This window comes from Chiloscyllium punctatum, chromosome 37 (genome assembly GCF_047496795.1).
Source record: "Chiloscyllium punctatum isolate Juve2018m chromosome 37, sChiPun1.3, whole genome shotgun sequence".
Lineage (NCBI taxonomy): Eukaryota > Metazoa > Chordata > Chondrichthyes > Orectolobiformes > Hemiscylliidae > Chiloscyllium > Chiloscyllium punctatum.
The window spans coordinates 18,822,233-18,843,660 of record NC_092775.1 but is presented as its reverse complement, the minus strand read 5'-3'; the positions used below and the strand labels follow the sequence as shown (position 1 = coordinate 18,843,660).

The window sequence follows — 21,428 nt, the reverse complement described above, 5'->3', positions numbered from 1 at the left end:
TGAGCTGCATCCCTTTTCAAGTATCAATTTTTGAAGTTCAAACTCTCTTTTCCTTTCTCTTCTGCTAAAGCCCTTCGTTCTTTTTCTTTCTCTTCTTACCATAACTCAAACTGTTTCATTTCTGCTGCCCTTTCCTTCTCTCTCACCTCAAACTCAAGCTGCTTCATTTGCAATTGAATTCTTGCCATCTCTATAGATCCTGATGATGTTCCCAGCAAGTTTGAATGCTGAGCTACTGTTGTAATTATCTCTCCTTTCCTCACAGAAGAAGACAGCTCCAACCCCCAGCTTATCTGCTAATTCCAGCAGCTTGGCCGTAACCACCTTTTTTAAAACTTCCAAAGTCAACTCGTCCACCTCCAGAAAACTCTTGGCGACTGGAAGAGCTATTGGTATCACAAGCTTTGTCTACCCAACCAAATTTACAATCCAAATGAAAATATGAGCACCTACCACTTGCTGTTTAAATCCTGCAATGATCCCCCAATCTGTTATGGACTAGGCCACACCACTCAAATCATTCTTAAGCAGGCAGCCCAGGCCATAACTTTGCTATTTGTTTCAGTATGTGTACAGTGAAAAATTCCTGGAGTAAGTAAGCTAGGTTGGCTACCAGGTTTTAAAACAGTCAAACATTTATTCACAAAATTACGGAATGAAACACAAAAGGCAGAATACAGAATACCCACAGAACTCAGTCTATCCAAACTAAACTTCATTATGCTGTTCCGAAAATACACAACAGTCCTAATAAACAAATCCTTTAAACATAGAGTAAAATTAAAACAGAGGCTTATAGGTCAAAGTTAGAAGGGCATAAGGAGAGAGAGTTTAGCAGCCTGTTTTCACACAGCTCCTGCTGAACTGACTCAAACAAGACTCCAGTTTTTAGGACTGACCACTCCTCTTTCATTATACAGGTCACTTCTAAAACATAAAAGCTTTGGCCAAGTCTCATCTATTTGCATATACCCTTTTCATCTCTGTACCAACCCAACTGATTTGGAGCCTGGACTGTTTTATGACCCCTCTTAAAAAATATCAAGGATACAGTGTCCTTGAAAAAAGGAACAGCTTTTAGAAAAAGGAACAGCTTTGTGACACATACAACCCTCTGAGAGAAAAAAATTTCTTCTCAATTTAATCCTAAAATGGCGAACCCCAGTTTGCATCCCCTAATTTTATACAAACCCACAAGAGAAAATATTAATTCCACATTAATTTTTCAAGTGGTCCAGGATCTTATATATTTAAATCAAGTCAACCTTTGCTCTTCTCACCTCAAGCCTGTCCAACTTTTCCTCATTCTGCTTCTAATGCATTTACTTACTTAGATAAGGCCATCCTCAAAACTGCACACTGTATTCAAGCTGTAGTTCCACCAATGTCCTATGCACGTGAAGCTTAAAAATCCTTACTTTTATGTTCAATTCCTTTCATAATAAATGATAATATCCCATTAGCTTTCCTGATTATATGCAGTACCTACGTGGTATCATTTTGTGATTCATGCAGAAGAACATCTAGATTTACCTGTAGCTCAGAATTCTGCAGTTAGTCACCATTTAAGTAATACTCTGCTTGCTTATTCTTCTTGCCGAAGTGAACAACTTCGTATTTTCTCACATTACGCTCCATCTGATAGATTATTACCCACTCAACATGTTTGTATCCATTTGCATCCTTTTCACAACATACTTTCCTGGTTATCGCTATGTCATCAACAAATTTTGTTATCCTGCCTTTGCTCTTTGTATTGATATAATTATGAAAAGCTGAGACCACAGCACAGACCTCTCTTAAGATTACACTCATCATATCCTTCCAATCAGAAAATAAAAACTTGTGCGCTGTCCCTGTTTTTGCCTAAAATTCGTATTATGCATGACCTCGCTTTGTTAACCTTGCTGGAATGCATTACCTCACATTTCCCAGTGTTTACCACTGCATCACTCACCTGAATAGTCCATTGATTCTTCCTGCAATCTACATTTTTCTTTTCCATTAGCAACTGCACAGTGAATTTTTGTGCTGTCGGCAAACTACTTTACCAAACACTCTATGTTGAAGTTGAAATTATTGATATATACATTAAAATGGGGTCTTCATCTGACCTCTCGAGCGTATCACTGGAAACAGCTTTCCTGTCTCAAAAACATCCATCAGGCATTGTTCTTTGCTTCCCATCTATGATCTAACTTTAGATCCAACCTGCCACTTTGCTTTTTGTTGATTGGAATTTTCATTTTATGACCAATACACCGTGGGGGACCTCATCAAAAACCTTTCTAACTCCATTTAATGTATGTCAAATATGTTACCCTCATCAACCCTCCTTGTTACCTGCAGAACAAAAGCATAATTTTCTGTTCCTCTAGGTTGATCTAATAGTTTTCAGTACCCCTGTTGTGATGCACCTTTCCCAGTTTCAATGACCCAACTGAGGCAGTGTTCCAAAATCATATAGCCCTCTGAAAGGAAAGATCCTCAGGTCTGTCCTAAAATGGTACGCCCAATGTGCCCTTCTCAGCAAGGTGAAAGTGGGTGAAGAATATAGAGTAGTTGAAATAATATCTGAAAACTATGAAGTAATGACACTGTACAAAAATGTGATACCTTCACCTGCAGCAATGTGGAAAACAAATACCGAGAATATGACTAATATTTGGTGTTTAGCTCTATTTTTAATCACAAATTAATTTCAATGCTATATTGAATTGTATTTATCCAATGAAAATACAGTGACTTATTTGTTAAAAATGATGAGCTTTAATAAACTGTTACTTCAATAAGTTTAGAGTTGAGTGACTAATTGGACTGAAACACTATTGGTTTAAGAAACAGGAGCACGATAGACTATGTTTATGAACTTAATTGTGCTGGGGTAATTCATTTCAAGTGAAAATCTGGTATACATCAGCCTGTCTTGAATAGAATTCTTTATAAATGTTCTTTTTAATGAATACTTATGGTGTAATGTAAAAGAATGTGAGAACGGAATCCAAATGATAAGGACGTACTCTGCGTTGCCAATGTACAAAGATCCGTCAACAGGATAATGACGGGGAAAAAAATTGCTGAGTTACTTTTGTGTGAATGTGGTAAATGGAATAGAAATCTCAGTGATTCAAATGTGAAACAGTTCCAGTAGCCTATTATCTAACAATTATTAGCATATTATGATGTGACAGCATAGTCCATGTGATAAGTATTTACATTCAATGCAGTGAATTAACAGCCTTGGTGTGGCAAGTAACTATACCCCAGTAACAGAATCAATATAGAAAATAATTGCAATCAATGTGGTGAGGATGAATCACAAGAATCCCTGTCAAAAGGTAAACAACTATTAGAGAATGACTCTCTATTTCTGCTGCAAACAATGCAGTTCACATGAATCTACTCTGACCATTAAAGTAGGTTCTGCAGCTCTTTACATTATACAGTTACATTTTTACAGCCTTGGAATGCCAGTTGCAAGAGAATGGTGTTAAGCCCATCCTTCTGCTGAAACTGATCCAGTCCGTCTTTTCATATTCTTGCAAGTGACAAACTGAGCCACAATATTGCAATCACTGTGAAACTTGAAGGATCCCTGTTGGCTTTCAAGTTATCCTGAACAGTTTATGTTTGCTTTCTTCAGGAGATTACAATACTGTCAATCGAGCCAGAACCCCTGTGAAAGATTTGGATTCAGATCGACAGCGGAGAAGTTCAGATGGAAAGTTACGTGGAAGATCAAAAAGGAATAATGATCCTTCTCCTCTCCTAGACACTGACATTGAGGTACTGGCTAATCATCAGACTTTCCGATTCTTTCAACAGTATTATTGAGTTACGGTGTTAGTTATAGTCAGACAGCAATCTGAGTATTTCATTATCACAATTATACCATTAGAGTTAGTATTACAGCTTTAAGGTATCACAGAAGTCTGGATACATCATGGAAGTTGACACTACACTCACAACATTACAAATTGCACTTGACCGTTATGAATGTAATATCACAAGAGTTATAGTGTGAGTGTAACGCATTTAATGTTAAGTTACAATATAAAACAAATATAGAGTTATGGATCCGAGCCTTCCATCCATTTCTCCCCATCACTGGTTGAAACTCCAGAAATGCTCTGGACATCACACCAAACCTTGGGCATGTGAAAGGAGAGGATTCATCTGACTTCCTCTGACAAATGATGCAACAGGCATTGTGCACTTGCCACAGCATAGAATTATAGAAACTTTAAGTATAGAAGAAAGACATTGAACCCACGATATCTTTCCAGATCTTTGAAAAAGCAATCATATTAAAATCTATATCTTTGCTTTTTGCCTGTAATACTCTGCTCAGTGTCTTTTCTCACCATCACCACTTACTACTGGAATCTCCATTACATCTATTTCTAAACCTAAACACTCATTTTGTTTTATTCCCCTTAATAAATGCACTTCCACCTCTAAAGATCTGTGTATATGAGCACTGATGTTCAGCTACATTTAACCAAAATAATTTAATTTATAGTATATCATATTTCTATATTTCCATATTAGCCCTCTCAAAGGTCATCATTTCACCATTCTCTGCATTTAATTCCATCTCCTATGCTTCTGTCCCTTTCATCATCCCATCAAAGTAATCCTGAAATGAATAACTATCCTCATCACTATCTACTGCTTTACAAAGTTTCATTCCATTTGCAAGTTTTAAATGTGGCACCCTGCACAGCTAGGTTGCTTATTAATATTGCAGAGAGCAATGCACCCAGATATGAGCCATAGGAGGCAGAATTGTAAAACACATCTTTATCAGAACAACATCCATCACCACCCTTTGCTTCAACCAATCTTAGGTCCATATAGGCCCTAATTGTATGGGCTTTCATCTTCTTAATAAGCTCCTGCCTAGCACTTTGTCAAGTGCCTTCTGAAGTCCACATAAGTACCATGATCAACCTTCTCCAATACCTCATCAAAAAATTTGATTAAGTTAGTCAAGCTCAATTAAAATTAGGAAATCCATACCATCGCTCCTTGATTAACCCATGGCTTTCCAAATGTAAGTTTATTTCATCCTTGCAGTTTCTGGTTTATCCCTCTCTCATATTTTGCTTTATGTATAATATTAATAACCATCCACCCCTCCAGTAATACTCATGTATCCAGTGAGTGGGTCTGACTGACAGTATGTCTCTTAATTAGGCTGTTTTGTGAAAGCTGTTCACTCGCATGCCTTCCTTTTTTTGTTTCAGGGTGGGGGCCCCTTTGCAAAGGGGTATGGAAACCTGTGTTTCACAGATAATCCCTGATTTCAATGTATAGAACATGAATAACAGCACAAGATGTGTTTTCTTCACATCCATAAGCCTCCTATTCACTGCTCACAGGTGCAGTTTGTGCTGTTGGTCCCTTTCCTCAGGGAGTGGTGGAGAAAAACAGCAATTGACCCTGTATTGCTATCTGTCTTTGTCCATCCAAGTTAAATAAAGAATCAACAAGGACCAGTAGGCACACCTAGACATTGGTTGTAGAATTGCTATGCAATGGAGTGGCAGTAACGTAGCAGTAATATCACTGGGCCAGTAATCCAGAACCTCAGACAAACATCTGGAGACATGCATTCATATCTGACTGTGGCAGATGGTGAAATGTGAATCCAATGTAAATCTGGGGTTAAAAGTCTAATAACAACCATTGTCACAAAAACCTTCTGGTTCACGAATGCCCTTCAGGAAAGTTGCTGTTTAGCCTAGAATAGACAGTATTACTGACCTGATTAGATTAGATTACCTACAGTGTGGAAAGAGACCCTTCAGCCCAGCAAGTCCACACCAACCCTCCAAGGAGTAACCCATCCAGACCCACTCCTCTACATTTACCTTCTGAAGTCCACATAAGTACCATGATCAACCTTCTCCAATACCTCATCAAAAAATTTGATTAAGTTAGTCAAACTCAATTAAAATTAGGAAATCCATGCCATCGCTCCTTGATTAACCCATGGCTTTCCAAATGTAAGTTTATTTCATCCTTGCAGTTTCTGGTTTATCCCTCTCTCATATCCCTGACTAATGGTCCTAGACTATGGGCAATTTAGCATGGCTAATTCACCTGACCTGCACATCTTTGGATTGTGGGAGGAAACTGGAGCACCCAGAGGAAACCCACACAGACACGGGGAGAATGTGCAAACTGCACACAGACAGTGGCCTGAGGTGGGAATCAAACCCGGGTTCTTGGCACTGTGAGGCAGCAGTGCTAACCATTGAGTCACCGTGCCGCCCGTCGTCAGTGATGTTCCCCTCCCTTGAAAATTGTTGCAGCCATGCAATTGTGATTATGTTACAAGGTTGGAGCTTTACAGTGATGTCAGTCAAATATTGCAGTACATCTTTAACTTTTAACTCTATATTTGTCAAGCAAGTAATAGGCCAAGTAATCTCTACAAAAGCCCATATCAAAGGAACATTCTGTCTAAACAAGTTAGCCTTCCTAATGTTTTCCCAATCTTTATATGTAAATGATCTGCTACTTTTGTGTGGAATTATCAAATTTATAGCAATGTTTGTCCAAGTTTCAGGTTTGAATAACCTCAAGGTAAAATGTGTAACATGATTGTCATTATGCAGACCCTGTTTATCTAGGGATTTTAATTTGAAAATAAAACTAATGGCACATTAAGCTTTAGAAAGTTGATACGTTTAGTGTTGTTCTACACATTTATTAGATGATAGTTTGAATTCACTTACACCATTTACTTGGTTAACATTGAGAAAACAGTCATGTTGTACATATGTACAGAACAACCTTGATTATCTGAACGAGACAGGCAGGATTATTCTGTTCAGATAACTAAGAGTTTGGATAACGGATTGTTCAGGTAATGGATAGCGATTTTACTGGACCTTGAGATCTTGTTCAGATAATCCGAAATTCGGATAATTGATATTCAGATAATCGAGGTTGTTCTGTACTTGTTTCTCAAGATTATGTATTTCTAATTGGCTTCTGAAGGTGCATATTTTGAAAAAAATCATGTGAACTAATAGTCTCTTACTTTTATGTGTTGACATGGAGAGACCCAGATCACTTTTAAAAGAGGGCACGCTGTTTCATTTGATTTAAATTTGTATCTGTTACATGTCTTTTAAAGTTTACCTTTAATGTGTTCTGTGAGATGTCCCTTTAAAATGCCCAGTGACATATCCTTTTCATCCTTTCATCCTTTCTCTTTAATAGTCCCCTCTGGCATGTCTCTTTAATGTGGCCATTGTGACAGAAAGTGGCCATCACATATACTTCTCACATATTCACATGAGTGATTTTGAGACATTGTTCTTTAATGCCTTTCTATAATATTTTTTTTCAACATTAAAACAGATTCTGGAAAAATATCTGGTCGGTGAGTTTGTCACTAAACTTCTGTTTCACAATTGGAGTGAGCCCTTTGCAGTATGACTTTATAAATTACTTTGTATTTGAAGATATACATATAAAAATATATCCATAGATTTATTTCTTCAAGATTAAAGTCACCCTCTTGTTTGTGTGACCTTTGAAATTCACTCATAGGCTTTGCAAGTGCTTATGTTTTACTTGATAGCAGGCTGACATAGCAATATAAAAGAGCAACTAATTGGTGTAAATGCAAGTTTATTGAAAATTTCTGGTTAAAGCTTGAACCCTGTAATACTGAATAGTCAGACTGATTTTGCATATGCTCCTCTTCTACTTAGTTCTGGGTGCCTGCTCAATTCAGATGATGGTACTCACACTATTAAGTTACAAAATGCTTGGTTGATGACCAATTCTGGGATGTAAGCAGATAATCTTTGCAAGCAATCTCATGGAGTAGCGAGAATGTTTTGCATTGTTGGAGGTGCTGTGCTTTGATGGAAGAATTATACTCAACTACCATCATCCACTAAAGATCACCTGAAAAGACCACTGACTTTGGCTAATACTGAAAATCTGGTGACATTAATTCAGGCATCTGTTATACACCTCTCATGTTTTTCATTTGCAATGGGTTCAGCACAGATGTATACCACACATCTGAATCAATATTGCCCATACTACAGTACTGCATAAAACAAATTTGTCCCACAGTGCACTATTTCGAAGGAGAATGGGGAGTTCTTTGAACCTCAACCAATATTTTTCCAACATCATCAATAATGCATTAACTGATTATTATTGAAATGTTCTGTTTGGGATCCCGCTATGTAGAAGATGGCTGCTTTGTTTATCTATGTGACAACAACAACTGCACAACACGTGTCCAAGCCATTTCTGGGACATAATGAGAGCTATATAAATGCAGCTGTTTCTTTCAGTGAGAACATCAGTCCCTTTCTTATATTTCATTGAGTGGGGACTGAGATAATTGTCCTGTTCTGTGTATGACATTGCCTTGAAGAAATCTAGAATTGTTGGTTGTGTTGCACACAAAATGGAGGGGTGGTGGAGGGTGGGGGGGAATGGGGGGGAGGGGGGGGGTGCATGGTGTTGATTCAGTGATGAGCACTGCTGCCTCACAACACCAGGGACTCGGGTTTAATTCTACCCTTGGGTATCTGTTCTCCCTGTGCCTCTGTGGGTTTCAATCCAGGTGCTCCAGTTTCCTCCCACAGTCCAAAGGTGTGCAGGTTAGGTGGTTTGGCCATGCTAAATTGCCCATAGTGTCCATGCATATGTAGTTAGGTAAGTTACATGGATGGAGTCATCTCAGTAGGAAGCTCTTCAGAGGGTTGGTGCAGACTTGATGGGCTGAATGGCCTGCTACCACACTGTAGGTATCCTGTAAAGGAAAAACTGACATTTAGGCTGTTTTGTCCATTGCAACCCTATTAGATATTTCACAATTGCGTCGTATAACTTGGAGCTTATTTCCATGGGCACTGTTTTTCCGATAAATATAATAAGCCAAATTCTGTTTTAATTAAATAGGATTCTGTGTTTTTTATTTACCAGTGTTTTGGGGATTGAGTTCAAGGACTCTGTCTGTTTACAATCAGGGCCATTGAATCATGGTGACTGACTCAAATTCCATTTTTATTGCATGTGACTATGGGATTTTCAGGATTTTACCAGTGTTTCGGGGACCAAAGATTCCATCCATTTTCCATGAAAATTGAAAAACAGTGTGTTTTATTTATTTGACACTTGAACAATTATGGCACATTCATTGCGAAGGTGAATTTATAAAATTATTTCAGGGAATTATTTTCTTTCATCGTATACACAGTTTGATCAGGCATTGATCCTGGTTCTAATTCACCTTTCCTTCTTGATAGTTAAATAGGTTGTCCGAAGTGCATTGCTAATTGTGAATGAGCAACACTTCACACTTCACCAGCTTCGAGTAATTGACCTGCTGATGCCAAACCCTAATTTAGCATCCAACATATGAAAATGCATGTACCCCCATATATACAATAATGATACTGTAGTTCAAGTTATAACCAAAGCTAACCTCTCCTCTGTTTTTTTTTCTCTCTTCACAGCGAGTTTTTGTTTGGGATTTGGATGAAACTATCATTATTTTCCATTCATTACTCACAGGGACATACGCCACCCGTTATGGAAAGGTAGGACCTTTATTCTAAATCCCTATGAATTGGAGGATAAAGAATGTGTATATTTATTTACCAAATGAAGAGTATAGCCCTCCCATTTCATGTGTAATGGCAAGATTTTAATTAGCCTCTTGAGAACCAGTGTAATACATAGTCCATCGATCAAGGTAATGCCTTTCTGTTTATGTGAAACCATTGCAAATTAATGTTTTGTTGTTGATTTAATAATTTCTCTGGTATAAAATTGAATGTTTGAACTTTAGCGAAAGGTATTTTTATAAGGGATCATAATGAAAATGCAGAGCATTCAGGCTCATGAGTCTTCTTTTGCCAGATGTATGGAAAATAGAAGAATCGGGTGTGCAAGGGTTCCCCTTTAGGATTGCATTATTATTTGACCATAAGCACTTGAGTTTTGACGCAAATGTTTTTAAAGCTTTCATGTTCATTGAGATGATGTGGAAAAGTAACTTGATTGATCAGAGCATGGGTCTGTCTTATGTTCCTTCATATTTTCCATACACCATGGTCTAATCCTGAATCACAGGACAGCCACTGGAACTAACACTGAAAACTGTTTATATGAGTATCTGCTTCAGTACCCTTTCCCTAGCAAGTTCCATTAGATTGGAACATTGCTAAATTCACAGCAATATTGCCAGAAAGCTTTCCAGTTGTTTTCTCTTTTAACATTGGTTAATGGCATGTGGGTGTTGCTGGCTCGGCTAGCATTTATTGCTCTCTCCAATTGCTCAGGCGCAGGTTTTGGTGAGCTGCTTTAGCCTTCTTGAGCTGCTTTAGCCTTCTTGAGATGCTGTAGTCTTTAGGTGATGTTAGAAAGAGAGTTCAAGGATTTTGATCCAGTAGTGGTGAAGGCACAGTGATATTCTTCCAAGACAGAATGGTGAGTAATTTGGAGGGAAACTAGCAAGTGATAATGATTGAAGAATTACTTATTTGTGAGTCAGTGCAAGTCCAGAAGCGCGAGGCTGGTTGGTGAACAGGACTTGTTGCAAATAAGGACATTAGCAACAGAGCTTCTTCTGAATTTTAAGGAGCCTGTGAAATGTGCAGTATAACAGTTAGGACTAGAAGTAAAAAGATGGATTATGAAGGTTGCATTAGTATCTAACCTTATTTCTTACTTTCCATATCCTCCACCATTTATATTCACTTTGTGGGATTTCCATTGTTCTATCATGCTTCAAATTGTGTTTGATGTAAGAGTTTTTTATATTCATCCATGAGCAGAAATTGGAACTTGTTGCACCTGAAATAGACGCACACACTATTTTTGCTCATTTTGTATTATGTAATTTCTGGCAGCCATTATAAGCATGCTCTGCCATAGAGTCATAGAGTCGTAGAGACACACAACACGGAAGGAGACTCTTTGTTCCAACTTGTCTACGCAGACTAGATATCCTAAATTAATCTAGTCCCATTTGTCAGCATTTGGCCCATATCCCTCTAAACCCTTCTTATTCATATACCAATCCAGATGCCTTTCAAATCTTGTAATCAGCATCCACCACGTCCTCTAGTAGCTCATTGCATACATGTACCACCCTCTATATAAAAAAGTTCCCCCTTAGGTCCCTTTTAAATCTTTCCCCTCTCATCCTAAATGTATGCCCTCTAGTTCTAGACTCCCCCACCTACAAATGCTAAAGAGGAGTTTAATGACAATACAAGAATCCTCTTGATATTAAGCAAAGCATTTATTGCTTCTATATTTGCTGTAACTTAACCTTCAATTTTTAAGGGAATTGCTGGAGCTTGCCAACAATTTTTACCTTAATAAACCTTCATATGGAGACAGACATCAATTAGTTCTCATGGGTTGGTGTCTGTGGCCTTGCTGAAATTATGCTGATGGCTCCCCAAGTTCCAACAGGCCTTTTGGTTTCTGGAATGAATTCTGAATGTGTTGCCTGTTTTGGTCCTGAAAATAGACAGGTACAAACTTGAAGAACTCAAGGTACTAATCAATGTATCTGTGATTGCTTCATTTGGTCATTTGTTTCTTGATTTACTATCTAGCAGGAAAAAGATGCCTGTAAACTCAAATCTACGTTGACATACATTAATAACATCATCTATTAGAAAGAAATCTTGGGCCAGTTTTTCATAGTTGAGGCTTGAACCTCATCATCCTACTTCTACTCCAGCAGTGTCTGGAGGTGAGAGCCAGGAACAGCCTGGCCTTGAGCAAGGCAGCAGGCCCAAAGCAGGGAAAGAAATGGCCTGATGTGGAAGCCGCCAGGTTAATAGACAAATCCCCATTCACTGATACATTGCTCCAGTTCTATAGGTCATCGTGTAACGCACTTCACAGTCATGCCTTTTTCATCTACCCCTCTATTCCTCATACCCCCTCACCCCTTTCACCTCTCCCATGTAATCATCCAGTATCCACTTAAAATCAAAATATAATAGGTATAATAACTTTTGGAAGTATTTGAAAACTTATACATCTGGCAGAAAAAAAGTCATGACTTGAATAGACAATTAAAAATTGTCCTCAGAGCTCATAAATCTGTCAAAATGAAAAACAATAACTCACACTTTAAAAACCATTAATTGCATAGAAGCTCATAATTCTTACAACATAAACAATTTCACATGCATTGGATAGGTATGTAAGGAAATCCTGCTGTGCAGGTTCCATTGATGTTTTAGAAGGCAATCATGCCATCAAACCTGCATTCCCCAGTAGAGCAGTGTAACAGTACAAAATGCATTAATGATTTTGAAGACAGTCAACAGTTTGGAACAACCAAACAGGTGGCTGTGCTTTTCTTTAAAGAATGAAAGCTCTTTGCATAATCCCTAACTACCTATTCATCAAAAAATTGGGCAATATTTTCTACAAGTGTGCAATGCAGCATAGCACTTTATTCAGTGGATCATCTATTCTAATGCATCTCAAAAACTTTATGACTTTTACACTGTTGTTCTTTCACTCAACAGCTTGTCAGTGGACAGAAGTAATAATCCAGGAACCACATTATTTAATGTCCTCCTTTAACATCACAGCACAGTCATAACTCAATTTAGTTGATATGAATATATCTCAACACTTCATGATGAACTCTTCCCACTTCCAATCCATGTGCATCATCTCCCCTTACTAGGTGTGATTCAGGAAGGCTGCCAAAATGTGAGTGCTTCACTGAAATTGCAGAAGTCTTGAAATGTCCATCCTCCCAAAATCGTGCTGGCAGTGGTGACAGATTAATGCTCTGGAGGGCAAGGGTTCAAATTCCTTCACGGCACCTGGTGGAATGTAAAATCAGTTGATAAATCTGAAATATAAAACCAGTCTTAGTAATGCTATCATGAAACTGTCAGTAATTGCGTGGTTCACTAACATACTTGTAGAAAGGAAATCTGTCATCCTTACCTGGTGCGACCAACATGTGACTCCAGATCCACAATAACGTGGTTGATGTTTGAGTACACTTGGAAATGGCCAAGCAAGCTATTCGGCTCAAGAATGATAAAGGGATAGAATACAAATGCTGGCCTTGCCAATGACTTCCACATCCTGAGAAAGAATAAAGAATAAAGAAGAAAACATTAAATAGCAGTGTGCAGGGTTCCTGACTCACACCCATCTCTTTCCTGCATAATGAGAACAGCCAGAAACAAAATGGAGGTGGGACTTCTGGATCAGTATTCTGGACTATAAGTATTACACAGATGAACCATACGCATTCCCATTTAGAGATCAGTGTAGAATTCCACCTGTTAAACAAGAACAGTGCCAGCAAATTTCTCTGCCTCTATTTCTAACACTCCTAAGACCTACGTTCAGATGTAATTCACCAATATCATTTATTGTATCCGTTGCTCCCGATGCGGTCACCTCTACATTGAGGAGACTGGACGCCTCCTAGCAGAGTGCTTTAGGGAACATCTCTGGGACACCCACACCAATCAACCACACCGCCCTGTGGCCCAACATTTCAACTCCCCCTCTCATTCAGCCGAGGACAAGGAGGTCCTGGGTCTCCTTCACCGTCGTTCCCTCACCACCCGGTGCCTGGAGGAAGAGCACCTCATCTTCTGCCTCGGAACACTTCAATCCCAGGGCATCAATGTGGACTTCACCAGTTTTCTTATTTCTCCTTCCCCCACCTTACACCAGCTCCAAACTTCCAGCTCAGCACTGTCCCCATGACTTGTCTTACCTGCCTATCTTCCTTTCCACCTATCCACTCCACCCTCCTCTCTGACCTATCACCCTTCATCCCCACCCCCATTCACCCATTGTACTCTTTGCTACTTTCTCCCCACCCCCACCCTCCTCTCATTTATCTCTCCACCCTGCAGGCACTCTACCTCTATTCCTGATGAAGGGCTTTTGCCTGAAACGTCGATTTTCCTGCTCTTTGGATGCTGCCTAAACTGCTGTGCTTTTCCAGCACCTATTCTAATCTAGACTCTCGTTTCCAGAATCTGCAGCCCTTGTTTTTACTCTGATGTAATCCAGACAATTAAGATGAATATTACTGTTTCTTTGCTTGACTGCTAGCTGAAATGTGGCAATGCTTGAGGTTGGCTCTTGTTGTCAACTACAGTAATTATCCCATTCCCTGAATTCAACAAAAACGTGTATTTATTTATTCATTGAAAAGAAATAACACTGAATTTATTTTGTTGTTTTAAAATGAAGTCAAAGCTGGTGCCTTGGTGCAGAGTACAACAAGGAGCAGAATGAAAGTCCATAATAATAAAGAAAATTTTAAAAAGCTATTCAACAAACTGACCATTCCCTCAACAGGAATCTGTGGAAGTATGTTTAGCAAAAAGGAAGTGGTGTCTGTTGGTTAGTTTTCAGATTGTTTGATGAAATCTGAGCAATCCTCTATTGGACCTCATAGAGTAGCTCCTGAACAAGGGAAAGGAAATGGAGAATTACACTGTACATCAGCTGCAATGAGAATAACTGCCTGCTGACATCATAACTCCATCCATACAACATTCCCTGGAATAGGCCCACTGTCAACTGTAAACTCATAACTTTGAGAGTGGGGGATGGGGGTGGGGAAGTGAAGACAATGTCTCACTATTGTCCTGAGTCAGGAGTCAAGAACAGCAGGAGTCTGACTTAGGAAGTATTCTCAGAGATCTAAGTGCTTGTGAGCGGATATCTGCTGTGCTCTATTACATTAACTCTCTAAACTACTGTATTTCAGGGGAGTTAGATTTCCTTCCGAGGGTCAAATAATTTTCGAAATCAAGATGTTAAGTGAAACAGCTTGGTCTGAACCTCGGAAGTGCTCATGATTTTTTTAAACACTGAAATATACTCTGTCCAAATACTTATCCACTCAGATAATTACCTTGAAGTTGACAATACAAATCACCGAAGCACTTGATACACTGTGACATATTCTTCTGATTTTAATGGGTATTTTATTCATGATAGCATGACATTGTGGAAAAATGTGCAAGCAAAATATTGAAGTGCATTTGGAATCTGATATTAATACATTGCATTGTAGATTAAATATTAATGAATACAGTAAAGCTCACATTATTGTATTTAAGAAATTGCTGCAGACAGGTTCTTGTAATGCTGAGGCCTTCATTTGTAAGGAGGAAGGAAGTGAAAGGTGCTTTAAGGTCCACAGAGGGAATTGTCAGTATATAAGTGAAAATAAACAAAGTTGTTGAGTGAGTAAAGATTTAACGAGACAATCACAAAATAGGTCTGAAAATGGACTGTCATATCGTGAAAGGTGCAACTGACACTATTAAGCTCTAGGGCATATGTAGTGCCCAGGACACTGGTATTTTACACACATGGGATGGGGCTAATAAGGAGTCAGCACTGAGTGAGGCCTAGCTTTATTCTTCAACTGGCTCTTTTCTGTGGAGTCTAGAACCCAAAATGACTTCTGGTGGAACCAAACATTAATTTCCCTGCTGAAAATTATTCAAATCCAGTACTGAACTGGCTTGCCATTATAGTATGGCATTGAAAATGTTCTGCACTGTTCTCTTTGTTCCAGAGCCTCTTTATGAATGCATTGAAGTCGTTTCAGTTTTTACTACTAATTTGCAGTCAAATTTGGAGGTTATTTAGTACTAAAAGTAAAGTCTGATATAGAAGTCTAACTATAGCAATCCAAAGGATTCAATTTATTTCAGGTGCATCCAATCAACACTTCTCAGTTAAGTTTAGAACTCCAATGGGCTTTTGTGGTGCAGTGGTAGTATCCCTATCCCTGGACTAAGAGGCCTGGGTTCAAATTCCATCTGCCCCAGAGTTGTGTAATGACATCTCTGTATCAGTATACATCATCCTCAACTAATTCAATCTTTTCATATCAATATGCACAATAAATTCTATCACTGAATGCAAATAATTCTATCACCATTTATGTATAACTCTCTCAGTCCAATGTTTGTGCTGATCTTCTGTCAAAGTTACAGCAGACACATGGAAAGAAATTCTTGATGTTTGTTCCAATGACTGTCTATCCCTGATGCTTTCTGGTAATCTCAATACTCTCAGCCCTTACCTTTGAATCCCCCATTCTTGAAATGTTTTAACAATCAGTGATCCCAGTACTTGCAGCAATTACAATATTTGAAATATATATTTGTAAATAAATTTTGATAACTATTTCTCTACCCTTATTTCTAATTTCCAATGAAATTGCAGTAACGTTGTAGATATCAAACTCTAATTTACTATCTTTTATCATGACTGTATTTGTGAAATCGAGCTCAACTCATTCATGGACAAATAATTATTTTACACTGAAATTTCAAGCACACTAAAATCAGTGCAGGTATAGTGATCTAAAATCCTGCTAGATTTTTCGGAATAGCAATCACAGTTAGAGATCAAGAAAATCTTGGTCCACAGTATCCCATTTGGTATGCACAACATGGATAAACACCAATAAGATATGGATTAAATTCCTTCCATATTATAGCATCATATACGTGCAAGTTTTGATCTAAGAAATAATCTAGCATGTCTGATACAGATTAGTGCTTATAGGGATCAAATTTTGGGAAATCACAGAAATATAGTTCAGGAATTTCATGAGAGTCTTGTAAGATGACAGCACAGCACAGAATCGTTCTAGATCTAGAATACATACAAGCAATACTTTGAGTCCAGAAACCAACAACTACCTTAAAGTCATGTTAACTTTCTTTTGTAATCATACAGTTTATCCTGAGCAAAATGCTTTACCGTTTCTGCAGATAGGGAATTAAACATATGTATTGGCTGACATAATTCATCAATATTTGAAGAAAACAGTAATTCCACAATATTTTGCTGCTTTGTTTTCTTGTTTGGATTCATATGTTGTTGTAAAATCTCCATACAGCTTTGCTTTCAGACGACTTTAAAAATATGGAGGCTTCATTTTATATTTGTCGTAGAAATTTTAAATAGCGTGAACACCATGATCCCATAAAATGTACTTCCTTAAAATATACTTCCTTGCAGAATCCCTCACTGGAATAAAAATATTCACACAATAACCAGGAATTAATACGTCAGAGGGATTTGAGTATGTAGTTACTACTGGTATGTGAAAGGATGTAATAGTGTTTCACTAATCAAGAGGTCAATGATTACTGTGTCTGTTGAATTACCTTGTGTTGCATACAGAGTCCAATAGTTTCCATTGTGTTATAAAACAACTCCATTTGAGCCAGATTGGTTGAATTAGGTATTTCTTGGCCCACCATCAGCAATGGGCAACTTCAATAAATTCTGCTTCTTGTGAAACACAAAACCACTGTCCCAAGTTTGTTATTGAAGAACCAAAAGAAAAGCTGCCAAAATCCCAAGACGTAACACTCCTTTAAGGTTAAAATCAACAGGCTTCCCCAAGGACTATTAGTTAAAAGGACCATACAGATTCCATTCCTTTTACACGAGACTTGGCCCTCTCACCTTTGTGCTCAAACTTCTGAGAGATCTCCATTCTTTGGACAAACACTTTAGACAGAGCGCTTAACCGCATCTGTTTATTTTATTTTTCTAATGAGAAAACCTTCCAATTTCTGCCCGGCTCAGCTGTGTTTATTTACACTGTGTTAGTCATGCGTGCTGTGCACTCAGGGACATTAAAGAGCTACAGATGCCTTACTCCAACACTGGCTTGGCTTACAGGCAAACGAAGTGAAACAGAACCCCCTAAACCGTTTAAACTAGTCTAGAAAACAAATAGAACATAATGTGCTCAGTAGACCGTGGATTTTTAAAGTGCAGAATTTAATAAGGCATTTCTAATATGAGTCACAGGCCTAACTCTTCCAGTCACATAGCAGAGATGATACAAGAAGAATCCATAAGAGAATAATTTGAGAAAAGCATCTCCCAAAGGGTTTACTTAACCAGATTGCTTATTTTGCTCTTACACTTTTGCTCTTTTTCTATTACTAAATCTTGTCTAACCATGTGGGCAAAGGTCTGAGCAGTAAAATTCTTAATGGAGTCGAGTCATATTTATGGGGACATACATATATAATGTTCTTCAAAGCGGTGTTGTCAATGAAAAAAGGCATAACAAGTCAAATGAGTTAAGGCACTCAATAGAAAAGCAAGGAAAGGACAGTGAATCTGTGGAAGACTGGTTTGATCATAATTAAATTATATATCGTTTTGGGCCTCCTTCGTAGAACGGATATTGGAGCACTGGGGAAAGGTGCAGCATTACCAAATTAATACCAGGAATGTCAGAATAAACTTATAATGAGAAATTGGAAAATTGACATTGCTTTGACTTAAGCAGGTTAGATTGAGGAAATCTAATAGAAGTGTGTAAAGTTCTGAAATAGTTTGAGAAAGCAAAGCTTATTTCCCTAGACTGCAAATACAGCCATAATTCTAGGATTTATACTAGAAGCATAATAGGTCAGTTTAGATTATTTTCATCCAAAGCATTAATATATGAAATAATATAAGAAGCCATCAAACAAATTTGATAAGCACAAAGAAGAAAAATATTAAAGGATAAGAAAAAAAAAAGACACGTGATTAGAGTAGAAAGTTCATATTTGTTTAAACTAAAGAGCAAAAATAGGGTAAGGAAACAAAAGTTCAAGCTGGTAGGACATATTTAGAATGGAAATTTGGAGTATTTTGCAGAAAGGGTGAGCATGTGGGTTGAGTTTATAGATAGAGTCGTGAAGGGAAAGATCCCAGAATTTTTAAAGACTAGTGGAATGCTTCAAAGATGGAAATTGAGGATCTTTGACCAGCCTTTGTCATCTGTCATTGTCTTTTGATCTTACTCAACCAAGAGTGCCAGTACTGTCGCAAGTTCACTAGGCCAAATGGATTCCACTCATGAATCACTTGAAGTTAATTAATCAAGCCACTCGGATCCAGGGCATTGAGAGATGGACGATAAATGATGGTCTTGTCAGAAACATCCACATCCCATGTACCCATTTTTAAAAAAAATTCACATCATAATTTCTATAGCCTTGACAACTGTGCTGTCAAATGGGGTGTCCTCCATCAGCTCATGAGTAATAATAACTAAATGTAGTCAACACTACTCTAGTTACTAATTTGTCCAAGATGAACATCCCATTCTATCAAACTTGTATGCCTTGTTTCCAACATGTGTCAATAAAGGCATATGTCATCAAAGCATCAGTCGTCAAAAGTGCCGCCCTTCAAAATGATAGACCTCAAAATGTCTCTTTTCATGAGTGTACCAAGTCAGTATTCTCTGCCATTTTGCTAAGGATTGAGATTGTCCTTTGAACTGGCTGCATGATTTGAAAGACTGCAGCAGATCTGCACTTACAACAACAACAACTTGTATTTACACAGCCCCTTTACCATAGCAAAACCTTTCAGGATACTTTACAGGAGCATTATCAAACAAAACATGACATCAACCCACGTAAGGAAGTTTAGGGACAATGACCAAAAGTTTTTCAAAGGGATATATTTTAAGGAGCATCTTAAATGAAGAAGTAAGGCAGAGAGGTTTTGGAAAGGAATTCCAGAGCTTAGAAACTCAGCAGCTGATGACAGCCACTGGTTGTAATCAGATTAAAGATGAGGAGTGTAGATATTTTAGGTTGTAGAATTGATTACAAAGATATGGACAGATGAGGCTGTGGAGTAATTTGAACATATGGTCGAACATTTTAATATCAGGTCATTGCACAACCAGGAATTTTTGCAGGTCAGGAGGACTGAGTGCAAGTTAAAGCACAGGCAGAGGTATTTTGGATGACCTCAGGTTTGCAAGCAGTAGAATATACGAAACCATCTGAAAATGCTTTGAAATAGTCAAACCTAAACAGAAAAAAAATTGCATGCGTGAGGGACTCAGCAGCGAATTAGCTCAGGTAAGGATGGAACCAATGGCTGAAACAGAAATTGAATATTGCTATGGAGTGGAATCTGGGATCCCAGGGAAGGAGCAGGAGATCAGGGTCATATAGTCTTCATGTCCACTTCCCAGTTGCTCTGAGTGCTTCGGATCCTGAGCTGTTTCAGCCTGAGTTTGGGCCTCAATTGGAGCCTGGATCTGAAGTTGGGCCTCGGGCCAGTTTATCTAGAGGACGTGGCTTAATTTACTAGGGAACCTCTTGGCCAGGCCATGGGGTTTGGAATTAAAGAGGCCTGGCAGGAAGGCCTGAGGTCCTGGAGGAAGGCAGAAGTGGGATTTTATGGTTGGTTAGTTGGGAGGGTTTGTGATAGAAACATAGACCTCAGTAGGAGGTCAGGAGAGTTGGTGGAAGAGCGTAGAGGTGGAGATTAGTCATGGATGCTTCTCAGATAGGCAGCTGAGTAGGTATAGAGGCACTCGCCTCTGATTCTCTCACAAACTCACCTGGATGAATTTCTCCAGTTTGCTAACAGTTTACAAGAATCATATTAGAACTGATGTTGAAAAACCAAATGACTGTGACATTCACAGCATCATTAAAGTACGAACCCACTTCTTTAGATTGACCATCCTCCTACCTTTCCATCTTGGTTAAAAAGCAAATGACTGGATTTGGAATTGGAAGCAGATCTTTCAGAGTTCAGCCCCCTCACCTGCTTCAAACTCACCTATTGGTTTTATATTATGGGTCCTCCCAGTGTTTAATTGGAGAAAAGTTTTGTTAATCTGAAACTGGATGTTGGACAAAGAATCTGACAATTCAGACTTGGTGAAGATGTCAGGAGATGGGGTAAATTAGATGTTGTTTATGTGCATGTGGAAACTGGTGCTGTACTTTCAGATTATATCACTGAAGGTTGAGAGCAGAAATGGGAGGGGTCAAAGAGCAATCTGATAGAATGGTATGGGACTAGAAAGAGAACCTACAGTAGCAGAGATTCTCTGTACAACAGGATAGTTAAGAATGGAACAAATGAGGACAATCCCAGTGCAGCTGGACAGTTACAGAAAGACAGAGGAGGAAGTCACCCTTGTCAAAGACTACTAGCAAGTTGAAAAAGGGAGTGAAGGACGGTGTGCTTATACCAGAGTTACTTGGGCTGAATTTTCCTAGCTCCTGAATGACATGAGCAGTGGTGAGTCAGTTGGGAAAGTGTGAGGAGATTGGAAAAATTAGATTCTTGATGCCAAGAACAAAAGGTTTAATTTTCCACCAATGTTTGAATGGCAAGAAAAGGATTTCACTAGTGAGTAGCGAGAGGCTGATTGGCATGGATTTAATCTCACCTCCATTTATAATTTCCTATTCTCCCATGTGATGGAGAGAAGCTAGATAGCAGCAATTCAGGAATTGGAAGTCAGAATGGATACTGTAGTGATTGTAATGAGATCATAGAACATGAGTTCCCTGATTGCAGCCATTAACCTGGTCCAACAGGGAGCCCTGGCTGTC

The 21,428-nt window shown here is 38.5% G+C and overlaps 1 protein-coding gene across 6 annotated transcripts in view; it reads left to right on the top strand.

Moving 5' to 3' along the window:
* Positions 1 to 21,428, top strand: part of LOC140462906 (protein phosphatase EYA1-like) — a 251,083-nt gene that overhangs the window by 153,984 nt on the left and 75,671 nt on the right. For all 6 annotated transcript variants that reach the window (XM_072556368.1, XM_072556373.1, XM_072556370.1 and 3 more), the window contains 2 exons: positions 3,644 to 3,786; positions 9,504 to 9,587. In XM_072556368.1, the coding sequence (XP_072412469.1) occupies positions 3,644 to 3,786; positions 9,504 to 9,587 (227 nt within the window). The remainder of the gene's footprint in view (positions 1 to 3,643; positions 3,787 to 9,503; positions 9,588 to 21,428) is intronic.